General features: G+C 38.8%; 3 protein-coding genes across 4 annotated transcripts; 1 reads left to right on the plus strand and 2 right to left on the minus strand.

Moving 5' to 3' along the window:
* Window positions 1-748: 748 nt before the first annotated feature.
* Window positions 749-3808, minus strand: LOC115734198 (transcription factor HY5-like). 2 transcript variants are annotated; one of them, XM_030664823.2, is made up of 4 exons: window positions 3466-3808; window positions 2678-2861; window positions 1163-1322; window positions 749-1052 (listed from the first exon to the last, which is right to left on the minus strand). In XM_030664823.2, exons 1-4 carry the CDS (start codon window positions 3626-3628, stop codon window positions 1002-1004), a joined length of 558 nt encoding a protein of 185 aa, XP_030520683.1. In that variant the 5' UTR covers window positions 3629-3808; the 3' UTR covers window positions 749-1001. The 2 variants fall into 2 exon arrangements, with proteins under 2 accessions (XP_030520683.1, XP_030520681.1); XM_030664821.2 differs by having other exon boundaries at window positions 755-1055; window positions 1166-1322; window positions 3466-3801.
* Window positions 3809-8457: 4649 nt separating this feature from the next.
* LOC115734197 (chromatin structure-remodeling complex protein BSH) lies at window positions 8458-12603 on the plus strand. The gene is made up of 10 exons (XM_030664820.2): window positions 8458-8824; window positions 8983-9071; window positions 9668-9762; window positions 9861-9932; window positions 10027-10074; window positions 10208-10291; window positions 10694-10732; window positions 10850-10932; window positions 11073-11135; window positions 12068-12603. The coding sequence occupies exons 1-10, from the start codon at window positions 8769-8771 to the stop codon at window positions 12165-12167; spliced, it is 729 nt and encodes a 242-aa protein (XP_030520680.1). The 5' UTR covers window positions 8458-8768; the 3' UTR covers window positions 12168-12603.
* Window positions 12604-13148: 545 nt separating this feature from the next.
* On the minus strand, window positions 13149-14056 carry LOC115734199. The gene is made up of 2 exons (XM_030664824.2): window positions 13736-14056; window positions 13149-13642 (listed from the first exon to the last, which is right to left on the minus strand). The coding sequence occupies exons 1-2, from the start codon at window positions 13824-13826 to the stop codon at window positions 13518-13520; spliced, it is 216 nt and encodes a 71-aa protein (XP_030520684.1). The 5' UTR covers window positions 13827-14056; the 3' UTR covers window positions 13149-13517.
* Window positions 14057-16819: the final 2763 nt, after the last annotated feature.

Below are 16819 nucleotides of genomic sequence, written 5' to 3' on the forward strand. Positions count from 1 at the left end.
CGATTACTCTATCTCATCTCTAGAAGCAGAAAGCGAGCTCTTGCAATTTTGGCTAAACAAATGAAGACAAATTCACTGTACCAACCTTGAGTTTTTTTCCGCAGAATTGCACAAACAGCCTTGTGCTCTTTAGAATGTGTTAGGTTAACGAGTGTTCCAACTTCCAAGGCAATTATTAATAAAGGGATAATATGACGAAAAATTTTAAACTGATACATCTACAATAAATTTATCCCAAAACTATTTTTTTGACCATTAAAAGCCCTAAACTTGTACACTTTTGATAAATTTACCCCAAACCGATACACTTATGATAAATTTTACCATCCGTTAATTTTCGTTAAATTTTATCGTCAAATTATTGTGGTGAATGATATGTGGCAATTATCGGATGTACAAGTTTAAAATTTTTACCCTCTATTTATTACAAGTATATCAATTTGAAGTTTTTTGTGATATTACCAATTTAACGAAAACTAACAAAAGGTAAATTTATCATATACGTACCAATTTGGTATTTTTGGTCGTAAAATTAATTAAGTTCGATAAATTTATTACAAATATATCAGTTTGGAGTTTTTGGTGATTGAAAAAATAACTTAGGATAAATTTATCATATATTTATCAATTTGAGATTTTTCATAGTATTAATTCTATTAATAATGCTTTTCAAAATGGGTTGAGAGGTTCACTCCCTTGGGTTAGCTCTGTTCTCAAGCACTGCCCTTGCACTACCGGAATCATACGATTCACACGCAACCGCAACCGACATGATCATACAAACGGCTCGTAACTAGATTAAAACAGCATGGGCGTCTGCTTGCCCCGTCGTAATGTTCGTTTCGCAGTTTGGAAGATCTATCATGAGGTCAATTCAAGCTTCACTTCTATGTCTAGGCTAGAGCTGTAATAACTGCTGATCTGTTCTTGCGGTTCCGGCTACAACGTGATGGGTTGGAAACAGTTAATCTTGAGCTTCTAATATAACCCAGATGAGAACACTACTGCGACGACTCTGCACCATCGTCGACCTTAGGCCGGGTGTTCATGAGAATCTGGGATAGAAATAAAGAACAACGAAATCAGTAACACATGGGATGATGCTTTCAAAAGGAACAGCATGAAGATCGCCGGCAAAACAGAAAAAAATGGGGGATGATCCGACCTTCCTGAGCATGGTGTTTTCGTTGATCAAAGTCGAGATCTTCTCCTCCAGCTTCGAGTTTTTGTCTACCAACTCGCCGGCTCTCGATTCCAGCTCATTGACATACACCTTCTTCCTCTCGCGTGCTTGCTGAGCAGAGACTCTGTTCCTCAGTAACCTGCCATGATAAAAAAGAAGAGGAGTCTTTGAGGCAACAAGCTCTTTTCTCAGGCTTAAATTCAACAAGTGTTAACCAGCCCTCGCCGCTCAGCAACCATAGTCAAATCAACTCGGAGAAGGGCGCTAAAGGAACATAAACCGCCACGAACAATTGTCGTCGCATGATACTTGGTGACTAGGGTGGATACATCATATACATCATATTCAAAAGCTAGCAATTCGCCCTATTAATCTTCCAGGGCGCAAATAGCTCGATTTTCTTCTATGATCTATTTGTGTTAGTGGATTCATCCGATCCAAAACCTGAGACAATGCGTGTAATCGCACAAAATATTCTTAAGCAGTTGTTAATTTAGTTGAAGACAACAAATTGTGAGGAGTTGGTATCAATTTATGCCTAATTGCTCCATAGATAATTCCTCCAACAATATTTTCTGGACGGACCAGAGACAATCCGAATTGGTCTTGTAAGAGATGCGCTATAGAACATACAAGTTTATTCTTTAAACAATTCATTCCTTAGCGTACGAATTCGGGACAATTTCAATGAAACCTTGCGATTCCTTATTTTGAATGTTAAACTCTATCTATTCCTCTATGCGAAGAGTACATTGAATGTTACGCAATGGCTATGACAAGTACACAATGGCAAGTCACAAATTGTACACTTACTTTCGCACATGCTTTTCACTACAAAAATCTTTCCACTTAGGCTTTATTGACTCATTTCATAACATGGTTCGAGAGTCTAAATAGAATGATGGGTTTTCCAATTTTGTTGTTTGTTAACCTATACAAAGGAATCCCGCCTAATTCACTAGTTCGTGGGAAGATACCGCACTTTTTTTGAAGTAGATGATGATTGACAGAGTGATCATGGATCATAATCTCCAGTATGAATGTTGAGATAGGAGCTGCAGATTCACTTGTGATTTGCTTCTCTATTAGCTCATTACCAATCAGAATTAGTCTCCTAACTGGGATTATTTTTTCCAACCGGGCCTCCACAAGGCTACGAAAACGAGATTAGGAACTTCAACAATGAATATGTAGCCACTTTGACAGGAAGCAAGATTAAGATGATACATTGGAGCCATGTTTAAACATACGACTACACATTCTTCTTCGCCAGATACAAATCAGCGCAAGTTGCTAGCGAAATCATAATCCTGTACGGTGTGTCAACTCAATCGATGCATCAAATTAAGCAACTAAGGTTGCTTTGCCACTAGATTTCACTGGGGAACTACTCCGAGCAGACCACCGAATCAAGCGAAACCATGGTCATATTCGAACTCAACTATGTAAAAACCAGCAGAATCTATGATCCACAGAGGGCACAGAGGGACATACCTCTTGAGCCTCTTATACTCCTTGTCAACAGGATTCCGTCCCCTTCGTCGCTTCCCCGGAATCGCCGTCTGAGCATGGTCGGCTTCCTGCTGCTCACTGACATGCGCGTTGCTGTTCCCCGTAGAATTCACAGCTGGTCGAGCCTCCATGTCCGGAACCATGAACAAGTCCTCGTCGTTCTCCTCTGAACCCAACCAAATCGTCAAAAGAAGAAATGGAATTTTCTAGCACAAAATTAAAATTCTAGCATTGATTGAATGCTAACCACCATTGTCGATTAGGCATAAATGTAGTGGTCGAGACAAGATACACGTTAAGATTTCAATATAGACCGCAACCCCAAATTTTGAAGCCAATCAACTATGCAGTGTTCAACACGGCATGGAAAGCAGTAGAGTTCATGTCCATTTCTTCGATTCACCTGATACTCCGCCGATCTCATTGTTCGGCGATCACACGGCCATCAGCTGATCTGTGCATTTCGGATACCAACTATACCCTAAAATCAGAACACTTCTCATAAATCAGCTGCTACTGCAATTACACGGGCGATCTATCCTCTTCCATGCATAAGTACACAGACCTGTGCTCTGATTACGAGTCAGCGAGAGATTATTCCGGTGCTCGGAAAAAGCTGAACACCCCCCCACTATCAAGAAACTACTGACACAAGATGCAAGCCCGAAACAATCTCACCACCAAAAGGGTCCTAACCCAACACGTTCAACCAAGAGACGCCCACATGGAAAGGAAGGAAAATGCAAATGACAGAAGTAATTATGACAGACCTTTCTCGTTCTTCTTGAGGGCACAAGAAGGAGAGGTGAGATCGTTGCCATCTTGCCTGGTCCTCCAAGAAGAAGAAGAAGACGAACCAGTTGGCTCCATTCCCGCTTGGACCGAAGAAGCTACGTCGCCTCTGCTGCCGTCTCCATGCCTTTCCGCAGACATTTTCAGCAAGCTCTGCTCCAGTGTTTGGGAACAATGCGATGCGATAGTAACAGCATTCGAAAAACTCTGGAGTTTTATCTGACTTTTCTCTCTTTTTGGAGCATTTATTTCTTACTGGGGAAGCGTTCCGGAAAGCGGGAGAGAGAGTTTGGCTCAAGAACGAACACGTTGATGCATGGAGAGCCGCCACTTTTGTTTCAGCTACTGCTCGACACTTCCTTTCAGATTAATCCAGAATCCATGTTCCGTCCACTGTTTATGTTTTCTTGTCATTTTCTTTCCTGGAACTTATATTGGAAAAAATTACTGAAAAATGAATTCAATCTTATTTTCTTTTTTTTTTATGAATTGAGTCCTAAATCTTTTTCATTTATTTTCATCCAGTCTAACCAACTAATTTTAATCGAAAATCGCCGACATAAATGCAGGCCGTCTTACGTGGTGCTGGCGACACGGACATCACATCAATCATGTCATGTAAGACGATAGACGTTTATGTCAATGATTTTCGACTAAATCGGCTGATGGACTAAATTATCATAAATATAAAATATAAAAATGATTTAAAATTGAATTGATATAATTATAATAAATTTATAACTTTTTTTTTTTGTGATTTTCCCCTTATATGGCGTGCATGCAATAGCTTGAAAATTCCAAAGCAAGTGGAAATGTAGCTGACGATGGTGTCCTTATCAATTTTGGCGCACCGAAAAATTGTAAGCACAAAGCAAATTTTCTTGCCATTTAAATGGACATTTTTATTGATTCATGAAGAGTTTTGGCTATAATCATTGACACTTTTATAATGTTTCTATCAAATTTAGAGCGTGAATGATAACTATTATGTTTCTATATTTCTATTTAATCCTGTTTTACATATTTGAAAAATAAATCTATTTGATAACGCAATTTCATTTTTTCTATTTCTAAAATAAAAATTTATTCTAGAAATTGGATTGGAACAGATATGAGAAGTTAAAATTTTCAATTTCTCTGTTTCTAGAACAAAAATCAGAAATAAGAATTTTTCTTATCGCTCACTTCCTATCTCTCGCATCTTGGTCGTTGGTCCTTCGGTCGCCGGTTCCTCGTATGTCGGTCACCGATTGCTAATCCGCTAGTCACCATCCGCCGATTGTCATTCATCACCTGCCGGCAGCCCATCCGTCTGCTAATTGCCGGTCCGCCGATTGTCGGTCGGTTGTCTGTCGATAGCGGGTCCACCGGCCCTCGATTTGCCGGTCCACCGCACGTTGGTTGCTAGTTTGCGGTCCGCCCTTCCGTTGTCCGCCCTTCATTGTCCATGACCCCTTATTGCCAATTGCCAGGTTGCCGGTCTGTCGGTGGCCGGTCGCTGTCGTCGGTTCGCCGTCCGTCAATGGCCGACAACCCTAGAAATTTTATACTATTATCAATCGAATTTTTGTTCTTGGAACATAAATTTTGTATAGTTATCGAACACAATCATTTGCTCAGAAACTCATCACAAAATTAGAAATAGAAAAACCTATTTCTAGCAAGACATTAATTTCAGAAACAAAATGGTTATCATTTTCGAATATCCTTTCAAATTTTCATGATATTACATTTTGAGAAATTAATCTGACGTCCCTTCATGAGATCAAAGAATTTTAGTAAAATGCGATGGTGCGACTAGTGAGTGTGTTTTGTATTTAATTAACAAATTAGAGTAATCAGCTTCATTAGATAGTACTAGTTCATAACGTTGATTCTAAGTAGTGAAGGGACTCATCATCAGTCTGCTAGGACATCTTTGATGGCTCTTGATCTGATTCTTTATCCACTATAATGCTTGTGATTCTGCAGCCCCGGATTTTTTTTTGTCTGCTAGGAAATCTTCGATGGTTGTTGATCTGATTCTTTATCCACTATAATGCTTGTGATTCTGCAGCCCCGGAATTTGCCAGCACCTGATTCAGATCAATTTCCTGATTTAAGAGGATTGGAGGGACAAGTGATCCCACCATAATGCTTTTGAAATCTATTCACAAAAATGATTTAGACGTCGTAGTCTTTTATTAAGTGATTAAACATAGTTCACTTCCTTTCAGACTTGCTAATGATGCGTCATAATGTTAGGTTTATTGCAATTTATCAACAACACTTCATCACTGTTTATGGCTTTTTCTCTGAATCTAAAACCCAATATATCATTTAAGATTAAGAGAATCATAAAAGAATATGAGTTTTTACATTCCATATTTGTACTAAAAAGTTTAGATTTATCACCTTTAGAAATTCAATATGACGTAGGGTCGCGCTTTTTCCACTCCTTATTTAGCTAAAAGAATTCATATCATAATATTGTGATTATATTATCCTTTAGGTGGCCCACCTTTTAACATTATTCTTCACTTTTTATTTGGTCAAATATGCTGTCCTTCTTCTTCTTCTTCTTTTTATTGTCTACTTTCCTCGCGAGTCCACTTTCCTGTCTCTTCTCATATTTCCACGCCTTTGGAGTCCTATCAACAATACTGCCCCTCTCTTTTCCCTTTCCCACTTTTTCGCTTCAGACACGCCTTTAATGTCTCCTTCTCACCCATTTTTTTCTCGTACACCATTCGAATCAATGCTAAGTTAAATGCTTATTGGGAGTTCCCAGCAAAAGCACAATAGGGAGACAAATCATGATGCAAAATGTCAAACCAACTTGTTAGCGTTATTGTTTGCCCTTTACCATCAACTTCTTCATCATCAGCTACAGCTAAGCAATTCGAAAATAGAAAAGCCCCGTACGTCTTCCCAAATCCCTCACTTCCTCCGCGTCTCAAGAACACGTGCTTGTCAACATGACGTCAAAACTCCTCCCAATTCCCCTCGACGACTCCTCCGATCGCCACACCAGCTCCCGCACCTCCACTCGTTACCTTGTGCCGTTCGATTCCGCGTTCCTCCTCAGCCTTGGAGGATCGACACGATGTGGGTGACGACAACACCGCTGGCAAGAGCCGAGCCGCCATGAGCCGCGGAGGCTGGCGGATTCAATGCTGAGCTCGATGGTGGACGCTACTCAGTACTTCGACTTTTCATTAAATTTGGGGAGCTTTTGGCTCAATTTCTTTCCCATGAATTCTTCTTCTAGAGTCTTTACTGCTCTTAAGGCTTGTCTAAAGCGGAAAATGGAAAAAGAGGGAACAGTTAGGGGAAGATAAGTAGAAAAAGAAGAAAAGTTGCACCCACAAGGAAAGAAATCAAAAAATTAATAAAAAGAGGGAATAATACAATTGACCTAATAAAAATAGGAGAATAATACTAAAATGTGGGCCACATAAGGATAATATAGTCAAAATACTATGACAGGGAGTGTTGAAGTCAAATGAGGAATGGAAAAACCGTGGCTCTTTGACATATTGCTTATGGTTTCATTGGTTTGATTTTCAACTGGTTATGGATGCTGTCTGTGGGCATGAGAATCTAAGAATTGGGATGGACATTTTTGGATAAACACGGCATTTTCGTAAATGGTAGCACAATAGTAATTGTTATGAAAGTGCAAAGTGGTATCCAAAGGTAAAACTCATGAATGTATTTGATATCTCAAAGTGCAGTTATATTAGAAATCATAGGGTAAAATGCAAACTCATGTTTTTAAGAGGAGAGTTTCTTAATTATGTTTTGTACTTTCGTCGCTGTGCGCTTTTTTTACGTGAAAAAGAGAGGAAGCAAGGAGAAATAACTTTTGAGCTCTAGGCCGGACTGGTCCCAAGTAGCCTAGTCCCGTTTGGTCTTGCTCTAAGTGCATTGTTCGGCGACGTGTTCGGGTTGTGCCAATTTTTTTTTTTTTTGGAATATGTGCATTAGAAGTCCTAAAACTTGTTATTAAAGTGCAATTGAGTCTTAAAACTTTAAAAAATATGAAAATAAAGTCTTAAAACTTGTCAAATTGGTACAATTGAGTCATTTCGTTAACACTGTCAATTTGACTAACGAAAAATGCTGGCGTAACATTTTTAAATTAATTTCTCTATCTTACGCAGTGTTTTTTATTATATTTTATTCATACCTTAGTTAAGTCATATTAAAAAATAAAATACATTGTTTTTAAAAAAGACAAAACTTACAAAACAAGGAGAAAGACAAGGCTTACTGGTAGGGGGCTGCTGCCATTGCAACCCATCGTTGGAGGGGCCAGCGGCCTCACGGGCAAAGGCGAGGATGGCTGGCCCTTCCTCGGTTTGGGCAAGACCTCACTAGGTATAGGCGAGGGCACTCGGATCTAGGTGACACTAGCCTTCACCCGGGTCCGGAGACCATTGTCGTTATTGGGTGAGGTCTCGCCGGGCTCGGGTGCCTAGATCTGGTGAGCCCTTGCCTAGGGCCAGTGGCTAGGGCTGGCCACCCTCGCCCAAGGCCGGTAGAGGTCGCCAGCCCCTTCGTCGATGGGTGGTGGCAATGCTCTACCTTTGACTTTTTTTTTCAATTTTGTTTTTTAAAATAAAATCTTTAGTTTTCGTTTTAAGTTTTCTAATATGTTTAAGAAAGATTTGCATAAAAATGATGGTGGTCCAATAATGCCACGTAGGATAGAGAAATTAATTTAAAAATGCCACGTCAGCTTTTTCATTAGTCAAATTGATGGTATTAATGGAAGGACTAGATTGTACCAATTTGACAAGTTTTAGGATTTGATTATTTTTTTGAAGTTTTAAAATTTAATTATACTTTTGTAATAAGTTTTAGAACTTTCCATGCACATATTTTTTCTTTTGGAAGCCGGCACCGTCTGATCCCATACTCGACTCACCTTCGCTTTCTAACACTTTTTGAACCCCTCGATTACACTCAATTAACACGCGAAGAGCGCTCTTCATATGAATTTTCCAAGGAAACTTTTTGACTCCTATACTGGCGAACGCCTGTCTCAAACCCTCCAGACAATTTCGCCCCAGTGCAAATCTCTGTCTAAAACAAGAATTGGGAAACCTAGTACGGTTTTCTTTTTAATCCGTGCGCGTGCAAGTATTTTCCCTTCACCAAGTAGGCCCGTTGCTTTCTGCAGTTGCCGCTTGGAGCGAGCTCCCTCGCGCGCGGGTCTCTGTTTCTTTCCCACCACCGAGTAAAGAGAAGAGAGCGAAGCAGAGAAGAAGAAAACACTTGAAGGTCTACATATTCGATGCCAATGAAACCCCTGCCTTCTTCTTCCTCGAGAGTCCCCGTCAAGTTCAAGATGTGAGTCAGTCCCTCTCTCTTTCTTCTCCTCTCAGTACGAATCTTTGTGTCGTTCAATTAGTGATCTTTCGGACGCGTGAGGCTAAATCAGTCGTGAAAATTGAAAACCCTTTTGAATTTCTCCTTCTTTTTTTTTTTTTGTGGGTTGCCGCCTCTAGCCCGACGGCTGACAATTTGGTGCCGATCCGACTGGACATTGAAATCGACGGCCAGCGTTACAGAGATGCTTTCACTTGGAACCCTTCAGGTGCTTTTTTTTATTTTTAATCTCGGTTTTATTCTGAAATTTCGAATCTTGAAGTTGTTTTCCTTCAAAATTGGGTTGGCTTGAAGAGGGTTGAAGTTGGTTTAAGCCCGGTAAAGGGTGTTTTGGATTTGTGCAAGGTTAAGTGTGTTGTGTTGAAGCTACAATTAAAAGTGACTGGACAAGAATAAATAAATGCAGCTCCATTGTCTGAAAATGAAGACAGTCACTTAGCTGAAAGACATAATATTTTTCGAGAATCATATTGCTGGCTTTTCGGAATTCGCTTTGGCAGAACTAGGCTTGTCGCAGTTCCGCTTGTTGAACCATGAATTATTCAACAATTCTGCTCTATAGTGCTTGTATACATTGGTATGTCACGGGTGTTCTGCAATTTTCATTTTTGTAAATTTGACATTCTTTTCTATATGCAACTTTGCGTAGCTCTTGGAAACTGATCTTTTGTCAGCTATAGTGTGCGACCCTGCAGCTAATCCTACATGTAATGTGAGGTGAAGTGATGAATTTCGTGGACAAGTAGCCCTATTTCTCTCACGTGCTTTTTCCTTTTTTTTTTTTTTTTTTTTCTGATGGTGTAGATCCTGATTCGGAGGTGGTAGTGTTTGCGAAGAGAACAGTGAAAGACTTGAAGCTTCCTCCAGCATTCATAACACAAATTGCTCAGTCCATTCAAGTAAGCAAACTATGGCAGTATTTCCTTTCGTTTAGTTTTATTGAGACACTTGTCCAAGATTTGACAAAAAAAATTTGTCGATTGGCATTGTTAATCAGTCTCAGTTGGCTGACTTTCGATCATATGAGGGCCAGGACATGTTCGCTGGAGAGAAAATAGTGCCGATTAAGGTTCTTCCCATCATGTTTAAGCAGTGATTTACCTGTTTGGATGATAAGATGGTATTCAAGCATGACAGTGCCTTCATTATTTGCCTTTTTCCAGCTTGATATGCGAGTGAATCATACTCTCGTAAGAGACCAGTTTTTGTGGGTAAGATTAAGAATCTTCATTTAGCATTGTAAGGCTGATGCGGTACTCGCTTTGTTGTGTTAGAGGTTCTGTCTTCATTATTTGTTTTGTTTTTGAGACTTTTTGTAGTGATTTTGATCTTGATGGATTTCAGGACTTGAACAATTTTGAAAGTGATCCTGAGGAGTTCGCTAGAACATTCTGTAGAGATATGGATATTCAAGACCCAGAAGTAGGGGTAAGAGAAACTAATCAACTGCAGCTGTTTGATCAATTAAAGATGGGTCGTCAGATGTAGGTGTGCATATGATAAAACCAAGCTTCAAAAAGGAAGATAGATGAACCAAAGAGGGAGTTGCGTGGAATAATTGTCTGAAGTCTTCACATCTCATTGGTTGCAAGTTGATATAATTTACAATGGATCTGAGTATGTTTGTTTCAGGGTGGAATTTAGATTATTTAGATATTTCCCTTTGCCCAAATTGGAAAAACCTGTGAATGAGAAGAGATCTCTTTGCTTCCTTTTGGCTGAATAAGACACGATTTTCTGTTCTAACTCTCTCTCATATACAAACATCTGCATTGGTTTCATTTTGATTCATGGTAATATACCAAGTGTTGTTTATTTCTTTTCCTGCAGCCAGCAATTGCCTTTGCAATTAGGGAACAACTGTATGAGGTAATCTTTATGTGGTTTGACGATCTGTTACATGTCTTTTTCCTGCTTTCATTTTTCATGTTGAATGAGAAGGGTTTTTTTCGATGCATAAGCACGGTAAATTGTCTAATGTGTCAGATTGCTATTCAAAATGTCACTTCAGCCAGAGAAAGTAGAATAAGCAAGAAGGGCCGCCGTGGTTTTGAATATGTTCCAGCCAGGTTGGTTGTTCATGTCCTGTTCTCTCGTTGGTGTCATCACAGATTCTTTCCAAGTGCAATATCAATGCATTGTTTCTTGCTCATTCTCTACCTCTCTCTCTCTCTCTCTCTCTCTCTCTCTCTCTCTCTCTCCATGACAGTAAAGCAGGTGGTATCTCATTGGACTTGGTTAAATATTTCGGACAAAAAAATAGTGTCGTCCGGTAAGTCTTTTATCCTCAACTTAACTCTTGTAAGGAGCCTTTTCTGTTCCAATCCACATATTATTGGTAACTACTAAGTCGTGTCCAAGTGTTTTTGGCATTTTGTATGTCCTGTTAGTATCCAAAACCTTCCTAGATCTGACTGCGCTGTATTATTCGAGCTCCTGCAAACATGAGTGAACATGTTCTTTCCTCCAAATCCTTTTAGTTGGCACTGGAGTATGCGCTAACAACCTCTTTATTACTTGCTTAAACTGTACTTCTTTGAAAAGTCAAAATCTTTGATCAACGTTGCTCCAATCACTACTTAGGTTTAGATGACCAACTGATTCGATTGCTTAATTATTTTTGCAAGCTTCCTATGGGCAGATTTTCACTGCTTTCTCTTCTAGAGACCTACCAGAAATGAGCAAAGCTGAACAAAGAGGAAACTTGCCTTTCCTCTGATCCTTCTGCTTGAGGCTGTAATCACTCTTGCACTTGAGCGATATTCATAAGATTTGGTAGCAACCTTAATGAGGTCTTTCCTAAACATGTCACTGTCATTTCCTTGTATCCAACTTAGTCCTTCAAAGCTCTTGATCAGACCATGCATCGTCACCTGATTTTGAAACTGTCCGGAAGTAGCCCTTCACTTTTTATCTTTCGAACTGATGCGCGCGCGCGTGCGTGCGTGCGTGTGGTTCCTGGGTCTTGGAAACCAACCAAAGTGCATTTTATGATGTTGACATAAGCAATAACTAAAAAGCTCTGCTTTAAACGGGTCTACTGCTGGCAACTCTCTTTGGTATCAAGAACTCATCCCTTACACCTCAACTGGTTCAATTGTGGTTGCTGTAACATTATTGTCTGCGGTTGCAGTTTGATGATTGGAAATTTTCATTATATTGGCCCGGAATATACTTATGGTGTTTGGTCCCTTTATGCTTCAGGAAAAGAAAAGACTGGGATGCATTTGAGCCCATTGTCGATATACTCTCGAGCGAGGAAGTAGATGCCCTTGAAGTGAGAGAAAAGAAGAATACTCGGTGATGCATTATTGACATTGTGCGTTCATTATCAAAACGAATGCTAGATCATGCATTCGAGAGGCTATCTGTTTATTCTTGAGTAGAGATTTTCTCCAGTTCAATGTGCACAGGTTAGTAAGCCCATTCTCTGTTGGCCAAGCTCAAAACTGGATGAAGATCAAGTCACTGGATGAAGATCCATCTAGACGAGCCATTTCATTGGCTTTGGACTTTTGATCATATGGTCTTGCCATTTTGGACAGAGAGCCGAATCTACATTCACATTTTTCCTGCATCGCCTGTACTCTTTAACATCCATATCCAGTTTATGTGTCTTTCTTTGATTTTATCCTCAATGGTCCGCATCTCGGCCATGGCTAAGTCGGCAATTGGCTTCGTGTATATTAGGAAGGTCGACTGTACATATTTAGAAGACTAGTTCAGTACTCATTTCGAGGGGAAAGTGTGAGACGGGAATCGTATCGTTGACCTTAATGGCTATGATAATCCGATTCATACTCACAGCCTAAAAAAATTACGTTGAGGAATCATTAGCTCAATTAGTAGCTCTATTATATAGTGACCAAGTTTGATCGATCCATTATACATTTCCATGTGACAAGAACATGTGCATATGTTTGATGTACTATCTACTGGTTCAACTACCAAAATACTTTCTGAGGAAAAAGGAAGAGCAACCTTCCACACTTTTTTGTGAGGAATTGTCTCTGTCTGGTCCAACCCTCATCTTATCATCCCAATTCCTCCACTCTCTGTCTGGTCCAACCCTCATCTTATCATCACAATTCCTCCACCGAACGAACTGATCATGTGGGTCTACGCAATTCAATCTTTCCCTATGCATGTTTCATGCACGGTAAGATAAGGACTTCCAAAATTCAATTAAGGTGGACATGGACCATTAACAATTTTTGGCCCCAAAAAGACAGAAATGGTAACCAAAAAGAGAGAGGAAAAGGAAAGAAAAAAAAAAAAAGGAGAGAGCATCAACCGGGTACATCAAAGATTTAAAATTCTCGATTAAAATCTCGCCATGATCTTCACACTAATCATGGGGATTCTTTCCCTAATCACCTAACATGACTCCAATAACAACAAAATCACCCCCCAAGAAAACAAATATCATCTGCAGAATCAGGCACTACATCTCTCCCTCCCCCTCCCTCCCGTTTTTTTTTTTTTTTTTTTGTGAGTTTTTTGTGTTTGGTTCTCCTTCAATTTGGGTCTTTGTTCATCTTGCCACACCTTCTAAAACATACCCAAAAGGTGAATTAAGAAGCACAGCAACTACAGACACAGTTCAGAAAAAGAGTGATTTGAAGGGGATGGGGGCAATGGAGAGAGTGGCTGATCAGGAAGTCATGTTGCAATGTGTGGCCTCCTTGGACTTGTCCAAGATCGACCACATCACCTGAACATCCTCGTATGCGCATGCCATCACCTCCCCCTGCAGATCCACCACACTCTTCTCCTGCCCTACAAGTGACAGCACAGGAGCATCAATCCAATGAAGAGAGAGAGAGAGAGAGAGAGAGAGAGAGAGAGAGAGAGAGAGGAGTTCTTGTTTACCTTCTTGGGGCTTCTTCTGTTTTGGCTGTTGGTTGAAGAAAGTGCAGGCTTTCCTAAATGGGGTGGTGATGGTTTTCTTCCAAGAAGCCATTTCTTTGGACTTCCTTCCTTGTGTTTCTACAGGAACAATATATACACAATAATTCCAGAGAGAGAGAGAGAGAGAGAGAGAGAGAGAGAGGCAAGATCCGTGAGATGAGCTTAGAGGAACATCACTCCTTTTCTTAATTTCCTTATCTCAAAAGGTTATGAAGCCCGACCAGTGAGAGGGCACATGGAGGGAAGCTACTCAGAGAGAGGCAGGGAGAGAGAGCCAAACATGTGATTCATTTTAATATCTTCTGTCTGACTGTGACGTATAAAGAAGATGGGCCTCTCACTCCTCTGCCGTATGAGGTCAAGAAATCAACTTATCATTGTTTTTTAACCCATTTGCTTCCGTCACTGTCCTTCTACTTCCATCTCCACAATCATCACCTCTTTGATCTAAAGTTTATTACATGGTTGTCCTTTTAAGGGCAACGTGGTTGTGCTTGCTTTGATTTGAAGTTAGAGTTTCGAATCTTTATTGGACCTCAATTCGGTGAATCCATAGGATTTCAAGGTTTTCATTTTTGATCCTCTACCAATCCCCATAGGATCTTGATCCTGAAAATCTCTCACTCAGCATGTGTCGCAAAGCTGTCGTGAAATGACTTTTAATTAGATGCATTATTGAAAGGCAAAAGTATGTCTTCAATCGAACATCATTTGGGTTGAGTGATTCTTTGGCTAAAAATATAAAACAAAAAAAAAAAGTGATTATTTTGTCTTTTTTGCGACCTAATTCCATGATGAAACAAGTAAAAAATTCTAAAGAAGTTACTTTCTCGAGGAAAAAAAAAAGGGATTAATATCATGAAAAATCCCAAATTAGTACACCTGTGAAAAATTTATCCCAAACTATTTTTTTGACCATTAAAAATCCAAAATTGGTATATCTTGGACAAATTTATCATAAACTATTTTTTCTACTAAAAAAATCTAAACTGGTACATTTATGATAAATTTACCATATGTTAATTTCGATTAAATTGGATTAATATCACAAAAATCTCAAAATAATACACTTATGAAAAATAGAGAGTAAAAATCCCAAATTGATACACTCGTCAACCGTAATGTGTCATCCAATTAAATAATTTAAACGTAAAATTTAATGAAAACTAATGAAGGGTAAATTTGTTACAAGTGCACTACTTTGTGGTAAATTTATCACATGTGTATCGATTTGAGATTTTTCTTGATAAAAAAATAATTTGAAATAAATTTATCACGGGTGTCTTGGTTTGAGATTTTTCTTCGTATTAACCCAAAAAATAAAAATAAAAATAAAGTACCATCAGATTCGCTGATGTCGGGGCACGGATCTGCAATAAAAATCATTGGCCGGCTCTTGATTTTCTTTCACATTAGAGGCTCATGTGATCTCCACATGTTTTGGCATGAAACCGAAGACTGCAATTGGACAGGGACATCAATGTGGGCGCCCAATATGTTCTCCTAACAAAAATTTAGAAACAAAATAAATCATGAAATAACAAAAAAAAAAATTACAATTTTAATATATTAAATTTTCTCAATATTGCATTATCAAGTTCAGAAAAAAATCGTTTATAAACTATGTATTATATAGTTTCACATGTCGCGCCTAAACATAACTTAAATATGAATAATTTTCACTACTCACTTGGGATAGATTCAATGATATGGACGTTTTCATACTCTCAATCCAGGATTCGATGATCGTGAGCTTGATTCCTGCTTTGGAGAACTCAAATTTTACGTAACGTGAGTTGCTGTCTCGGTTTTTCTCTAGATGGCTTGTTATTTATAATCGATCGATTCATAAGATAAAAAGAATATTCTTACTATAGTCCACTATTTTGGGCTATATTTCACCGTGGACAGTTAAGGGAGATTCACTTAAGAGTTAAATGACAAAAATAATACTTCGAGAAAATAATATAATTTTCGTGAAAAGCATTGTTATTTAATAAAGATGCCGGTGATTCTCAATCATGATTTGACAATGACATTCACTTGCTTCGACGTTCCACCACGTTATATTTTAACAATCTAATTAATCTTCTCGAGGCAAACATAACAATGAAAGTTTCCAGCATATCCCTGACATTACGTTGTACTCATATGTGCTCTAAACTTTTTAATCCTATTAATCTGTTTCTTCCAAACGAGAGACTTCTTTCTATATGTCACAAACTCTATTTGAATTGGAATTTGTTTTTAGTATTTTTCTTTCTTGGTATTAATTATTAAAATAATGTGAAATGCTCGAGATCTTTTAAATATTGGGATGTAAAAGTACAAATTTTTTTCCTGTATATTGATTTTTCATCAGTTAATAACTCCATTTCGAATAGAATTTTTTTTAAGTAATGGGGAGATGTCAATCTCTAATTTCTTAGCTGTGCGTCAGTTTGGTCCATTACCTGATCATTTATGTTGAACATGTCTTGTTGATTTCGTGCGCTGCCCAAATTAATAGTAAGGCTACATTTGGTTCAATATTTAAAATGAGTTTTGGGGAAATGTAAATGCTTTTAATCTAAAGGGGTTTATGGGAACTCGGGCGATGGCACGCGCTTGGGTTGTGCTACCGCAAGCACTGTCGCTTGGGTTCGTGCGACCTAGGTGGCCTTCCGCGGCCAGATCTAACCTCCTCAATTCTCATCGGTTGCCCTCGTGAAGAAGATGAACAACAACAAAGAGGGGCAAAATCGAAAGATTAGAGAATTGGTGAGGATAGTTTTGGAAGGAAAAAAATTCTTTAGCATTTCGCCAAATGCTTCAAACCCAATGTCGGTCACTATCACCATTGAACTTTAAGCTTTTCTAATGATAGCATTTGGTCAAATGCTGGCCTTAAGCTGAATTAGATCCTTTAGCATTTTCTCAATGGGTTTTGGAGAATATCTAAAATGAAACTTTATGAACTAAATAAAAATCTCAATTTGATATTACAATTAGAGTTAAATTCAATGTTTAGTGAACGTAGTAGCTTCCAATTATGTCTAGATTAAG

Source organism: Rhodamnia argentea, chromosome 6, assembly GCF_020921035.1.
Source record: "Rhodamnia argentea isolate NSW1041297 chromosome 6, ASM2092103v1, whole genome shotgun sequence".
NCBI classification, from domain to species: domain Eukaryota; kingdom Viridiplantae; phylum Streptophyta; class Magnoliopsida; order Myrtales; family Myrtaceae; genus Rhodamnia; species Rhodamnia argentea.

Bases quoted from the DNA above. Each gene is read 5' to 3' on its own strand.
- LOC115734198 (XM_030664823.2), bottom strand. From the start codon at position 3,628: ATGTCTGCGGAAAGGCATGGAGACGGCAGCAGAGGCGACGTAGCTTCT. The intron at 2,862-3,465 runs GTCTGTCATAAT...GGTTGGGTTCAG, and splicing joins CCTCAAGAAGAACGAGAAAG to AGGAGAACGACGAGGACTTG. The intron at 1,053-1,162 runs GGATCATCCCCC...CTATCCCAGATT, and splicing joins ACACCATGCTCAGGAAGGTC to CTCATGAACACCCGGCCTAA.
- LOC115734197 (XM_030664820.2), top strand. From the start codon at position 8,769: ATGCCAATGAAACCCCTGCCTTCTTCTTCCTCGAGAGTCCCCGTCAAG. The intron at 10,733-10,849 runs GTAATCTTTATG...CTAATGTGTCAG, and splicing joins TTAGGGAACAACTGTATGAG to ATTGCTATTCAAAATGTCAC. The intron at 10,933-11,072 runs GTTGGTTGTTCA...TCTCCATGACAG, and splicing joins TTTGAATATGTTCCAGCCAG to TAAAGCAGGTGGTATCTCAT.
- LOC115734199 (XM_030664824.2), bottom strand. From the start codon at position 13,826: ATGGCTTCTTGGAAGAAAACCATCACCACCCCATTTAGGAAAGCCTGC. The intron at 13,643-13,735 runs GTAAACAAGAAC...TGTCACTTGTAG, and splicing joins ACAGAAGAAGCCCCAAGAAG to GGCAGGAGAAGAGTGTGGTG.